At 51.3% G+C, this 12,478-nt stretch overlaps 1 protein-coding gene across 3 annotated transcripts; it reads right to left on the reverse strand.

Annotated features, from left to right (window-relative positions):
- Positions 1 to 912: 912 nt before the first annotated feature.
- RNPS1 (RNA binding protein with serine rich domain 1) lies at positions 913 to 10,634 on the reverse strand. Of its 3 annotated transcripts, none has more exons than XM_082428803.1 (8): positions 10,480 to 10,634; positions 7,313 to 7,500; positions 6,927 to 7,082; positions 6,075 to 6,266; positions 5,782 to 5,884; positions 5,323 to 5,476; positions 2,432 to 2,573; positions 913 to 1,830 (listed from the first exon to the last, which is right to left on the reverse strand). In XM_082428803.1, exons 2-8 carry the CDS (start codon positions 7,381 to 7,383, stop codon positions 1,731 to 1,733), a joined length of 918 nt encoding a protein of 305 aa, XP_082284929.1. In that variant the 5' UTR covers positions 7,384 to 7,500; positions 10,480 to 10,634; the 3' UTR covers positions 913 to 1,730. The 3 variants fall into 3 exon arrangements, with proteins under 3 accessions (XP_082284929.1, XP_082284930.1, XP_082284931.1); XM_082428804.1 differs by lacking the exon at positions 10,480 to 10,634 and adding an exon at positions 10,087 to 10,456; XM_082428805.1 differs by lacking the exon at positions 7,313 to 7,500 and having other exon boundaries at positions 10,480 to 10,633.
- Positions 10,635 to 12,478: the final 1,844 nt, after the last annotated feature.

Below are 12,478 nucleotides of genomic sequence, written 5' to 3' on the forward strand. Positions count from 1 at the left end.
GAGCGGTAGTCAGGGACTGTGGGGATCCTGGCAGCTTGCGGCCTCGCAGAGCCCCCAGCAGAGCTGTGGGCACTGCAAAGGATGCTAGAGCGGGTGCTGATGGGGGCCAGTGTGAACTCCGCCTCCTGCCTGCGGGGGGGACCAGGAATCACAGCTGGTGGTTTAGCCACAGGCATGGGGCAGCATAGCCTGGTGACTAAGAACTGACCCTTCACCTTCCCCAAGGGGGTGAGGCGCCCTCACACCACTGTGGGACTGCAGTGCTCCCCACAAGGAAGGGGAAGGAGACATCTCGTGTTTGTATTTGCTTGATCCTGCCTGAACACTGTTCTGACCATTCAGTTTGAACACTGGACACGGTAAGGGCCAAGGGCCAAGTACAGGGGGCAACTGAGACTTTTGTTTTTGTAACATCTTAAGTGTTTTCAATTGTTCCTTGTGGAGCAAACCAGTTTTTGAGGTGGAAAATAGTTTTTCCATGGCCACCTAAAATAGCAGCAGCAAATGAAATCCACATTTCTGGTCAGGCAGAATTCAAAGCTCCCGGATATAAAGGTGATAAAACACCTCTTTCTGGGACTTCCCTGGTGGTCCAGTGGTTAAGACTCAGCACTCCCAGCGCAGGGGGCAGAGGTTTGATCCCTGATTAGGGAACTAAGATCCTGCATGCTGCATGGCGTGGCCAAAAAAGAAAAACAAAAAACAAACACCTCTTTCTAAAATGTGTCTAACCAAGGAGCAGCCCAACACTCATAAACACTTCCAGTGTTTTTCTGGTTGAGAGGTTTTGGAGCTGTGACTTTGGGAATGAAACCAAAACATTTTTTAGACAATAATGTTTAATTACCTCACAACTGAAGCTGCCTTTGGGGCCAAGGGACAGGAAGGAGGCAGCGAACCCAACACTCGAGCTGCACTCTAATCCTAGGTTTATTCAACACAATTGTTTTCTCTACACAACAAAGTACAAACACAATATTATCTAAAATGCTACAAAGTTACAAAACTCAAAACAGAAAATGTATAGTACTGACTGTACAATAAAAGCCAAAAAAGCAATGTACACGTTGCCAAGGTAACCTGCACAACCACCATGAATACCAACACAATGGGGGGTTCTGTAATGACCCGACAGAGCTGGCTTTCAACTTACCAGTTTCAGAGAGATGTGGGTTTGTGTGTGTGTGTGTGTGCACGCACATGAGTACATGTGAAAAGAACCATTTTGGGTATTTGGCCCTAGAGGTCAGAAGAGGACTCGAGCAGGGGAGCAGGGCCACGCTAACAGGAATGGCAGCTGCGTAAAAGCACACCCTTTCCTGTGGGACCCTGCAGGCCAACAGGTTAGGGCACGACCAGCCCACCAGATGGGCCCCACCGCATCTGTGAAATGGGAAAACATGCTCCCAGGCTGGGGCTGTACCACTGCCTGGAGCCCCCTGCTCATCCCTGCTGGCTTTGCCACTAAACTGACTCTTAGGAACTAGAAATGTGGAAGCTTTCTAGCCAGAAATCTGGAGGGCATCTTTATAAGCACGACCCCAAACCAACAACACTCCTGCAGCCGGAACCCTGCCGCCAGGGGAAATGTAGCAATTAACTGCCTTCACCTTCGAAGCCTGCCCCTGAGTGAGGGATTTCTTTCCTACTGATCCTCCTTCTGCTAGGAAAGTGACAAAAGTTGAGTTGGATGGGATACAAGTCACAGGGCAGAGCTTCGGTGGCCCTGCTTATCGGGAGGAGTTGGAGCTGGAGCGGCTCCTGTGGCGGCGGCGGCCAGGGGAGCGGGATCGCCGGCGCACGGGGGACCTGCGCCGAGGGGAACGTGACCTGTGGGAAGAGGAGAAACCACATCAGACACGAAACCCACGCCCCGGGAGCAGCTCCGCTTCTGGGACCGCAGGAGTAAAGCTGCCTTCTTTCGGGAACAATTCTACACAGCTTCACACTCCAACACTCCAGTCAGGACAGCTCCCTTTGGATGTCACTGACACAGAACCCTTGGGAGACACACAGATGTTCTGGAGACCAAAGGTATGACCCTAGGCGCTCTCCTCTTCTTCAAGGGCTGTGCAAAGTGCAGCCTGACACCACTAGCAGAGAACGGCCTGACACTGGCCTCTGCCAAGGGTGTTATGTTAGCCTCTCCCCTACTCCTCTGACCCTTCGGTTTTCTCATGGAGGGAGGGGAGGGGCCACACCTCCCAAGGGTCCCTCAATCAGGCCGCTCTTCCTTTCCCCAGCTGGAAAGAACACGATGAGTTCTGAAGGTTGCCTGTGCCAATGCTGCTTTCCCACCCCCATCATGAGGCACAGGGGACAGGCAGGGCTGGACAAGTTCCCAAAGTCATCATCCTCACTTTATGTTTGTAAATAAGATAAACGGAAACTGGCCCTAATCAGTCCCCTGTGAGACCCCAAAGTGATTCACCTTCTCCTCATCCGTGGGGGTGACCTGCGCCACATGGGAGGCGGTGGCAGCATTCTCCTGGGAGGGCTGAATCGCCTGGGGGGTGGCCGAGGCCAGGGGGCCAGCACAGCAGTGGCAGTGATCTCCTGGCCATCGATTTGTCCTGTTGAAAAAAGGATAAAGTCACAAAATATCTAACAAGCACCTACCCTGGGCCAGACCCAATGCCAGCTATGGGCATACCATGGTGAGTGAGACACAGAGGAGCCTGGGGGGACAAGGACAAACTACTCTGGTCACAGAACCTCATAATTACTGTTATTGGAGGTTTCAAGAAAACTACCAGGAAGCGGGGAACCTAATGGGGGACTCATCTTAGTGCATTGGGATAGCCTTCCACGGGAAGCACCATCCAAGTCAACACCTAAAGAACAGCCTGGAATTCGCTAAGTGAGGGGAAGAGCTGTGCCCCCGCCCTGAACTGGAAGGTGGTATTGCACTTGAACTTCCTTCTTAAGAGCAATGTGAAGGGGGCACTGCAGTGAGGAGACCTGGCAGGGGGCTTTGGCAGGACTGAGATGGGGGTGAAACATAAGAACTCAAGGGATAACGGGGAGGTACAATCACCGGAGCTTGGTGATGGATCAGGTGAGCAAGCCCAGGGGTGGGGTGAAGGATGATCAGCACCAGGGTTTTGCATGAGCTGTGATCTCCTGAGAGGTGCAGCCCGAGAGGAAGAAGGGACTTCTGGGGTGGGGAACAAAATGAAAGGATGTTCAGGAGTTGTCAAGTCTGTCTAAAGAGTTTGAAAAAAGTGCCTCAGGGAGGTGAGTCCGCATGCAGCAAGTACTAAAACCACACGTGTGAATGAAATCGTAGAACGGGAAGGGGAGGCAGATCAGAATGGAGGCACAAGGAAACTGCAGGACCTCAGGGAAAGAAAGAGCAAAGAAAACTGAGGCACAGACCCAAGAATCCCAGGGGATAAGGCACCCCAATCCAGTCCAGGGACTGCTCAGGGGACCAAGCACAGCCCGTGTACCCCCAAAGGGTGGAGGGTCTTCTATCTTCTCAGCTCCTACTTTCAAGGGAACTTCTGAGGTACTAAGGTGACTCAGGAATTTGGACCTATGTTCAGAACATACTTGAAAGGCTCAATTTAAGTAAACACGGCTTAAGGTGGCCCTGGCCCATGGCCAAAAGCCAGTCCAAATCAGGGATTTCACAGGCACTATGTAACAACAGAGACAAAGTCATCCTCTGGCTAGCTGCCAGTAAAGGCCAAGCCCTCCTACTTTCTTTCTGGAGACAGTGTGGAGCTGTTCCATTCAGTGGTGCACAGCACAATACGGGGGACACACAGAAAAGTCCTACCAGAATCTTAAGACAACGTGGAATATTTATAATCACACACATCCTGAATGTGCTCAAGTCTCCTAAATTTTTAGCAAGTGTTCAGACTCTATCAAATACACAAGATCAACAGTCTCTAAAACAAAGGCGTGACTCAACAAAGCCAAGAGCTGATATGTGCAGAGGGATGGATCACAGTTTATGCTTAACTCCTAAAACATTCCAGAGGGATTTAAGTAGATTGAAAGAGTTGTACCTAAGTACCAAGGAAAATTTTGTAGTATACAAACTCTACCAGAGCTCAAGGGCAATTATCCAAAGACCTGTGAGGTTATTTATCAAATGCATAAGAGGGCCTCCAAGGATGCCAAGATTCTAAGGGGTTCAGACTCTCCTTCCCACTTGGCCTGGCAGCCCACACAGTGCTGTGGGCAGTCCCGGCTCAGCTCCAGCTGCCTGGAGTACAGCAGCAGTGAGCTGGGGCACAGACAAATCCCATACTCCTTCAAATGCAGACTATTCGAAATTTGAAGCTATTCACAAGCGTTCAAAGGTTGACAACTCGTTCTACCCAATAAAAAGTGGCTGTGGGAAATGGGTAAAATTTGTGAATTCAGCAAAGTTATCCTAAAAATGCTGAAATGTTAGCAAAAGACAAAATGATTCAGGGCTTCTGTAGTGGCGCAGTGGTTAAGAATCTGCCTGCCAATGCAGGGGACACGGGTTTGAGCCCTGGTCCAGGAAGATCCCACATGCCGCAGAGCAACTAAGCCCATGTGCCACAACTACTGAGCCTGCGAGTCACCACTACTGAGCCCGTGCTCTGCAACAAGAGAAGCCACCGCAATGAGAAGCCCACACACAGCAACGAAGACCCAATGCAGCCAAAAAAAAAAAAAAAAGAGAGAGAAAATGACTCAGAGAGGATTAAAGAAAACATTTCCATATAAAAATGATGCTTCGTTATATTCATAATATACTCCTTGTGGGGGGGGGGACCGTTCATTTGATCCTTAAACTTTAACAGATTGATATTCATATTTGATGAATTTTTTTCAAGAATCATGCTCCACAAAACATGTTTTTGGTAAACACACACCCACTGAGTAAGAACTGGAACCTTGAAAGAGCTCCAGGGAGATTCTTTCATGCAGCCAGGTTGAAAGTCGTTTTTTTTTTCCCCCCAAAGGAACTCCTTTATTTATTTATTTATTTATTTTTGGCTGTGTTGGGTCTTCGTTTCTGTGCGAAGGCTTTCTCTAGTTGCGGCGAGCAGGGGCCACTCTTCATCGCGGCCTCTCTTGTTGCAGAGCACAGGCTCCAGACGCGCAGGCTCAGTAGTTGTGGCTCATGGGCCTAGTTGCTCCGCGGCATGTGGGATCTTCCCAGACCAGGGCTCGTACCCGTGTCCCCTGCACTGGCAGGCAGATTCTCAACCACTGTGCCACCAACGAAGCCCGGAAGTCGGTTTTAAACACACTACGCGTGGTGGGTAGCTGGTCTTGGACAGGGGACAAAGAAACAGGGGTTCAGAGGGGAGCTGGCAGGGCTTAACTCACCTCCGTCCATGTGCTTCAGCGCCTTCTCGGCCTCATCTGGATTCTCAAACTCCACATATGCATAGCCTTTAGACAGATGGGGGTGCATCCTTTCTACAGGCATATCAATCATTTTAATTTTCCCATAGGTGGAGAATATCTCCATGATATGATCCTAGGGAGAAAGAAGGGTCACTAATGCTCACCCACTAATCACTTGTGTAAGAGTCAGAGAACCCACCACACAATGACTACAACCTTGGAACCTGGGGGTAAATCTCCTAAACACATACATATAATATATTCCATTAAAATGAATTAACCAGTGCTCTACTTGGTCACACATCACCAAGTCAGCCCTCCGAAATGCTACATTCTAAGTTCACCTTCTGGCAGAGGCTTGCTTCTCCAGTTTTCACTTTGAAAATTTGCAAAAGAGACGCACCCCACTGTCCACTGGACAGAAACAGGATTCCTCACCTTGGTCACATTCCTGGTGAGCCTTCCAATGTGCACTTTGGTGGGTTTAGGGGAAGGGCTCCGCCTTTTCCTTTCCTTTTCATCTCTTTTGGGTGGTTTGGATCTGATTGAAAAAAATTAAAAATCCTATTAAGACAGTAAAACTCCTTTTTTGGTCTATTTTTATAATAACTGCGGTAACTTTACAGCCCCCGGTTTGTTAATTTAGGTCCCCAGATAATTCACAGGTTTTGGGGGAGAGCCCCCAAACCAATTACTCCCGGGTGGAGAAGTGGTGCTGGAAGGGAGCTCACTTGGAGCGGGAACGCCGCCTGTTGTCATGCCTGCGCCGAGAAGGACTCGGAGAGCCAGAGGAGCTGCTGGAGCTGGAGCTGCGGGATGTGCTGGAACTTCCTGAGCGGCTTGATGCTGAAGATGAGCTGGAGCCGCTGCTGGAGCCCGTGCTGGTGCTGGAGCCTGAGCTGGAGGTAGAGCTGGACCGCGACCTGAGGGGCAAGAGGGAGGGGGTCACAGACAAGTGGTGGGAGCAGCATTTCTTCACTGAACAGACAAGCCTGCACATGCTCCCAAGAGGAACCGCTGGCCTCGTATTTTCAAGCCCCACTGCTTTCCCCAGCGGGGCAAACACTGACATCCTCCGATCCCAGCCCTAAGCCAAAGCCCTTGGTAGGGACAGAAAACAGCATACATATTGTGCAGTGATAGGGAAGGAAGAACGAGCTGCTTCCGACCTACACAGAAGCCTTGCCTACTGGGAGGTAAAAGAGGAGCCTGGCAAGTCAGAGCCACCAACTCAGCTTGGAAGGCAGCTACTGACTAATGCAGGCTGGTTTTCAACAGAAGGAAAAGGAAGCTCCAGGCTAGGGCAATCCAATCACAACTCCAAATCAAAAGCACTTGAGAGAAACACATACCCCAAGATGTCCCATTCCTTAACATCTCTAGAAAAGAAAAAATCCCAACACCATCTCTGTATATAATCAGAGCAAACCCCAAACCAGTTTGCCGTAAATTAGAGTCTCTATTAAAAATCTGAGTGTGTTTCCTCTATAAGAAGACAGAGCACTCTGCGGGCTCTTTGGGAAGGAAGAGGGACGTGGCTGTGGACACGAGGCCCTGGCAATGTTCTAACCCGTCAGCCCCACCTGGTGCTGCTGCTACCACTGGAAGCGCTGCGCCTCTTTCGAGTTTTATCCCTGCCACGATCCTTCTCGCTTGACTCCTTGGTGGCCCCCTTATCTTTAGAGCGATCCTTGGACTTCTCATCAGAGCGGTCTTTGCGTTTGGTAGGAGAAGGAGCCCTGGATAGTGAGGAAGAGTATGAGATTACATGCCCCTTTGACTGAACCCTGAAACAACAGCACAACCCCAAAGGGCTACACAAATCCCAGGCAATCACAGAGCAAAATGATCTGTGGCTTAGGACACTTGCACTGTAAAATTCAAGACATTTCCAATTTTCCCCTTTCTGAGGGTCCCTAGCAATGAGCACCCCCAAAGTAGCACTAGAAAAATCTAACAGAAGGATTACCTAGTGCTGGACTTTTTATTATTTTCTTTGACTCCTAGCAAGCTCTTCTTTTTCACTCCTGATAAATCCATTCTCCCCTTCTGAGGTGTTCAAAGCAGCAATGGCGGCCTCACTTATCTGAACTCTCACTTCTAACTTGAGTCTGAGAAACGATCCCTAATCGATTGCAATTTACGCCAAAGTGCAGCCTAATAACAAGATAAAAGGATTTACAGAGTAAATTGGCAAGGCAACATATCTACTTTGCAGTCAAAAGCTGAGCACAGGAGAAGGCAGCAAGGAACACAGTAAGCAGCAAGCATCCACAAAGCCAGGAACACACGGGGGACCAGCACTGTTTCCTCAGGGGGGATCCCGCCCCCACAGGAGGCACAGGTAGAACCATCACCTCAGCTTGTCTTTTTCTTAAGGAACGGTGTGGATGGTGGTGTCCTGTTATTTTACAGGCGGTACAATACCCGTTTTTCATTCGTAAGTTTGATGATGAGCCCTCCACAGTCCTTTAGAAATACTACAGCACCACATTTGCATGCAGAACAGAGAAAAACCCAACTGACAGGATTAGATTTGTTTCATTGCTGTAATCTTTGTAGGATACATTGAATATATGATATGACTGGAAGCAAAAACCATTTCAAAAGTGACTGGTACCGGCATCAAAACATTTAATACCCAAACACAAACAAATGAAACGTCCCCCATGAATATTTAAAAAGCAGTAAAATAAGCCGTTAAAGAGTAGTCATTGTAAACATTGACTAATGTTAATGATACACATATGAAAGTGTTATGGGGGAAGTATACCAAAGTCTGTAACTTACTTTGAAATGCAAGAAAAAATAAGATTGATGGGTGGCTAGATATAAATAAAACAAATGTAACAGAAATGTGTAGAATCTAGGTGGTGGTGACGTGGCTATTCAGTGCACAAAATTTTTTCAACTTTTCTGTATGTTCTCATTTTTTCAAAAATAAAATTTTGGAGGGAAAAAAGTAGACATTGGAATTGGATGAGTTACCACATGTAAGGGTTTAGCCAAGTGCCTGGACTGCAGCATGTACTCAGTGAACAAGCATTAGTAAATATTACTCAAGAACAAACAATTAATTATGTGCCCCGTTTCCTCGGGACTGTTGTCTTTAGTATTTCCAGTGAGGTTTTGTACAGTCTGCTTGAGTTGCAAGCAAAGATCTCGGGATGTCAGCCTCAACTACCTCTAGCTCACCTTCCTGTAAGTAACTTGGACACAGCACACCAGTCGGGATCCTGTTTCCATGGGAATAGTGCTGCCAAAATGCTGGATAAACATTCTGACTGAAGAAAAGAGTGCCCAGCTTTGGACATGCAAGTGAAAGTACAAAAGAGAATATCACCTTTGCTGCTCTTTTCCAGGGCTATAAAGTTTTTTAAGATGTTTTGTCTTAAAATAATAAGGTACTATAGACACCCAGCAGGCAACATTGGATAAGGTTAGTGTCCTTGGACAATCAGTGAGTATAATTCAATGGTTAAGAGTCTGGAGTCAGCCTGCCTGGGTTTGATTCAAAGCTCTGTTGTGTGACCTTGGACAAATCACTTAACCTTTCTGAGCCTCAAGTTCTCATCAGCAGTACAGTGACACAGACAGTTCCTACACCTCATAGTTATCAGGAACATAAACCAAATTAACCCATAAAGGAGTTAATCTGGCATCTAGTCAAGGCTCAATAAACTTTCGCTAATGTTAGAAGAGAGGCTCTGGAGGCTCTTCTCCCACATAAACTCTTGACTCTAAAGTCACACACAGTCTCTGAATGCTCAACAGGGGTCCCTGGACTGCCCCCATTAGGGTCAACAAGAGCAGCACTGTCCAATAGAAAGAGTGCCAGCTACAAGAGTACTCTAAAATTTTCTAGTAGCTGCATTACAAACAATCTTGGTTAACAGATAAAATTAACTATTAGTAATATATTTATTTGACAGGCTACACACCAAGTATTATCTTTTCACCAATCAGTATACAAATTCATTAATAAAATGTCTACACCTCCCCATACTAAGTCTTTGAAACACCTCAATTTGAACTAGGTATATTTCAAGTACTCAATAGCCACGTGTGGCCAATGGCTACCTTACTGACCAATTGGCCCAGAATGCAGATTCCTGGGCCCCACCGCCTTCCTAAAGATCTGCCCTAATGTACTTTGTGAAAACAAGCACCACCGGTTATTCTTAACACGCTAAAAAATTAAGAACCACAGAGTAAGTGAACGCTTTGCTGGGTGTGGCCTGAGTACTAGAAAACAAAGGTTGAGGTTCTCTGTTTACACAAGTTCAGGTAACAGCACAGGACCTTGATTACCTCCCCCATCCTCCGGAAAGGTGCGCGTCCAACAGCCAGAAAGAGGAGAGAACAATTAGTTAAATCTCGAGTAGATGGCGTTTCAGCTCACATCTTCAGAGCACCTTCCCCAGTTAAAAGTACATTTTAGGCACAATTCATGCGAAATAAAGAGAAAAAGCCACGCCTCTCCATCGATTTTAGCCTTCCCGTATCCTCCCTTCTGGAGGTTACCCGTCAAACTGAGCTCCAAGACACTAGGGGCCTATCCCCAAGGACTAGCACCGAGAACGGCACACAGGAACCCGGCAGACGTTCGTGGAGTCGATGTTTGAATCAACGGCTTCGAAGGGAGGGTCAGTCGGTCACCCAGGGCATCCCAGAAAGCAACTCCGCACCCATCGGCACCGGCCCCACACGCGACCAAGCCGCCCCCCGTCCGCGTTCACTCACAACTCCCCAGTCCAGGCGCCGGGCCGCGAGCACTTCCAGGGTAGGGCCCGGCGTTGCGGGCCTGGGTCTCCAGCCCGGCGAGAGGGCCCCGAGGGCGGAGGCCGAGTTCCCGGCTGCTCCGAATTCCGGGGGCCTCACTGGGCCCGCCGCAGAGGCGGACGAAGCGAGGGCGCCCTTCCGCCCGGCGCGGCCCCGACCACTTCCGGGCCGCGGCCTCGGCGCCTCCCACTCAGCCCACCCCGGGCCACACTCTTTATTCTCAAACCCTGTGCCGCACCGCTAGGCCGCCGTTGTCACCGCGTGGCCGAGGAGCAGGCCGGCTCCACGATGCGCCCCGTCGAGCCTGGCGGGCGGCCCCCGAAGCTTGGATGGGGTCGGATTCCCCCTACTTACATCTTCCCGCCGCCGCGACCTCCTCCCGCTCTCCTCAGTCTCTGAGGCGGGCGCCGCTCTGGCGTCAGGATTAGGGAGCGGGAAGACACCGTCGTCCGGCGCGCAGCGATGACGTAGACCGCCTCAGCCAATGGGCGCGAGCGAGGAGAAGGTTAAAGGGCCAAGGCCTCTTTGGGGAGAGACGCGTCGGAGCGCTTATACTCTGTCTCCCTCTCTGGAGGGGCGTCTGGGGCTGCCCCGGGCTAGCTGCACCCCTCATGGGGCCGGCAAACTGGCAGCTCTTTGGGGCTGGGAGGGCTGCGCTGTGTGGGCAGCTCGCGGGCCGGCGCGGAGTGGGTTATAGGAGCCGCGGCCCCCGCCCCTATCCGTGCGCATGCGCACCGGGCTCCCGGCGTGCCTCCCGGCGTGCCTCCCGGCGTGCCTCCCGGCGTGCCTCCCGGCGTGCCTCCCGGCGTGCCTCCCGGCGTGCCTCCCGGCGTGCCAAGGTACTTGGCTCCAGACCCCGCAGCTTCGCGCTGGGAGAGGCCGGGCGGCGGGGTTAGGGGAGGGGTGCGCAGGTGCTGCGGCCTTTGGCGGCCGGCCGTGGGGACCCGCATCGCGGAGGCGGCTCAGCGGGCCGGGCCCATTGCGGGGATGGGTTCTTGCGATTACCACTTGTGGTGTGAGGGGTGACCGTGTAGACTCAGCTTGTGCGTCGGCGGAATTCGGCCTGGTGGGCAAGACGGGGTTGTGCAGCCACAACGCACGGGCAGCAAACTGCAGAGTAGAAGATAATGTGCAGAAAGGGAGGCGCTTCCAAGGAGGTGACACTGCAGCTGAGACCAGAGTGGAAGGGCGCGCCCGGCAGAGGGAACAGCTGGTGCGAAGGCGCGGAGGCTCGCTGGAAGAAGCCAGGGCTAGGAAGGTGGAGTTTAGCGTTGGACGGAACAGGAAAGATGTGCAAGATACGGCGCCATGGCGTCATCCCCTGGCCGGTGGACGGTGCAAGCGGGGAGGCACTGTCAGAGCCTTCTGGCGAAGGCAGGAGGGTGAGGGTTAGAGGCCCAGGACCAGGCAGGAGGCTGTCGGAGTAAACCGGCACTGAGGGCATCAGGGCTTGCAGGTTTGTTTACTGCCATGTCCCTCTTCTTCCCGCTCTGTGCCTGGTAAGCAGTCAATGCTGCGTGACTGTTAGTTGGGGGCAGGGAAGGTGCACCCCCGTCCCAGACGCCGTGTGAACAGGTGGGTGTCCCAAGGAAGAGAAGGGAACAGATCCAAGGTGCTGATTTGGGGGGAAGGAACCAATGAGGCTTGGAGATGGATGAAATGTCAGGGGAAAGGACAGGAGAGTCCAGGATGCACCTTAGTGGCCCCGATGGATGGGTATACCTGTATTTGTAGTCTGCAGGTCATTGCTTTCTGCTTCATGTGGTTTTCCCAGCCAGTGGATAGTGGCTCCCTTCCTTCATCCAGTTCCTCTGGCCCTGTCCAGGATGTCAAGTGTGCCCCTAACATCTCACCCTGGGCCGAGGGGTGTCTGAGAAGTTGGGGACCAAAGAGAGTCCTGGAGGAGCGGCCTGCCTTTTGAATCCTCTCTGCCGAGGCACCAACACACTCCTGGGGGTGGGGGTTGGCAGGCAGAGTCAGTCTGGGTCCGGGTTCTCCCTTTGCATTTAGATTTGGGGAGGAGGGGGCCTTTATCTCTGCATCGCTGTCACATCTGCCATGGCCACTAATGGAGGCATAAATGGAACAGAAGGGTAGCCCTAGCCCTGCATCAGTGAAGAGACCCAGAGGGTCGGTGTTGGGGATGGTGTGGCCTTGGTGGGCCAGGCCTGCAGCACACGGAAGTCTGTGAGGAGGCCACGGCAGCACATTGGAGCCCCACATATTCAGGGCCACGTCAGTGTGTGGCCCTGAAAGGCCCCGAATCCAGAGCCTTTGCCCAGGGACACAGTGACACCCTAGGTGGGGATGGGGCAAGCCCATGATCCCCACTGTGGTAAAAGGAGGATGGGGA

The sequence above is a fragment of the Balaenoptera physalus genome (assembly GCF_965194825.1).
Source record: "Balaenoptera physalus genome assembly, chromosome: 16".
Classification (NCBI taxonomy): Eukaryota; Metazoa; Chordata; class Mammalia; order Artiodactyla; family Balaenopteridae; genus Balaenoptera; species Balaenoptera physalus.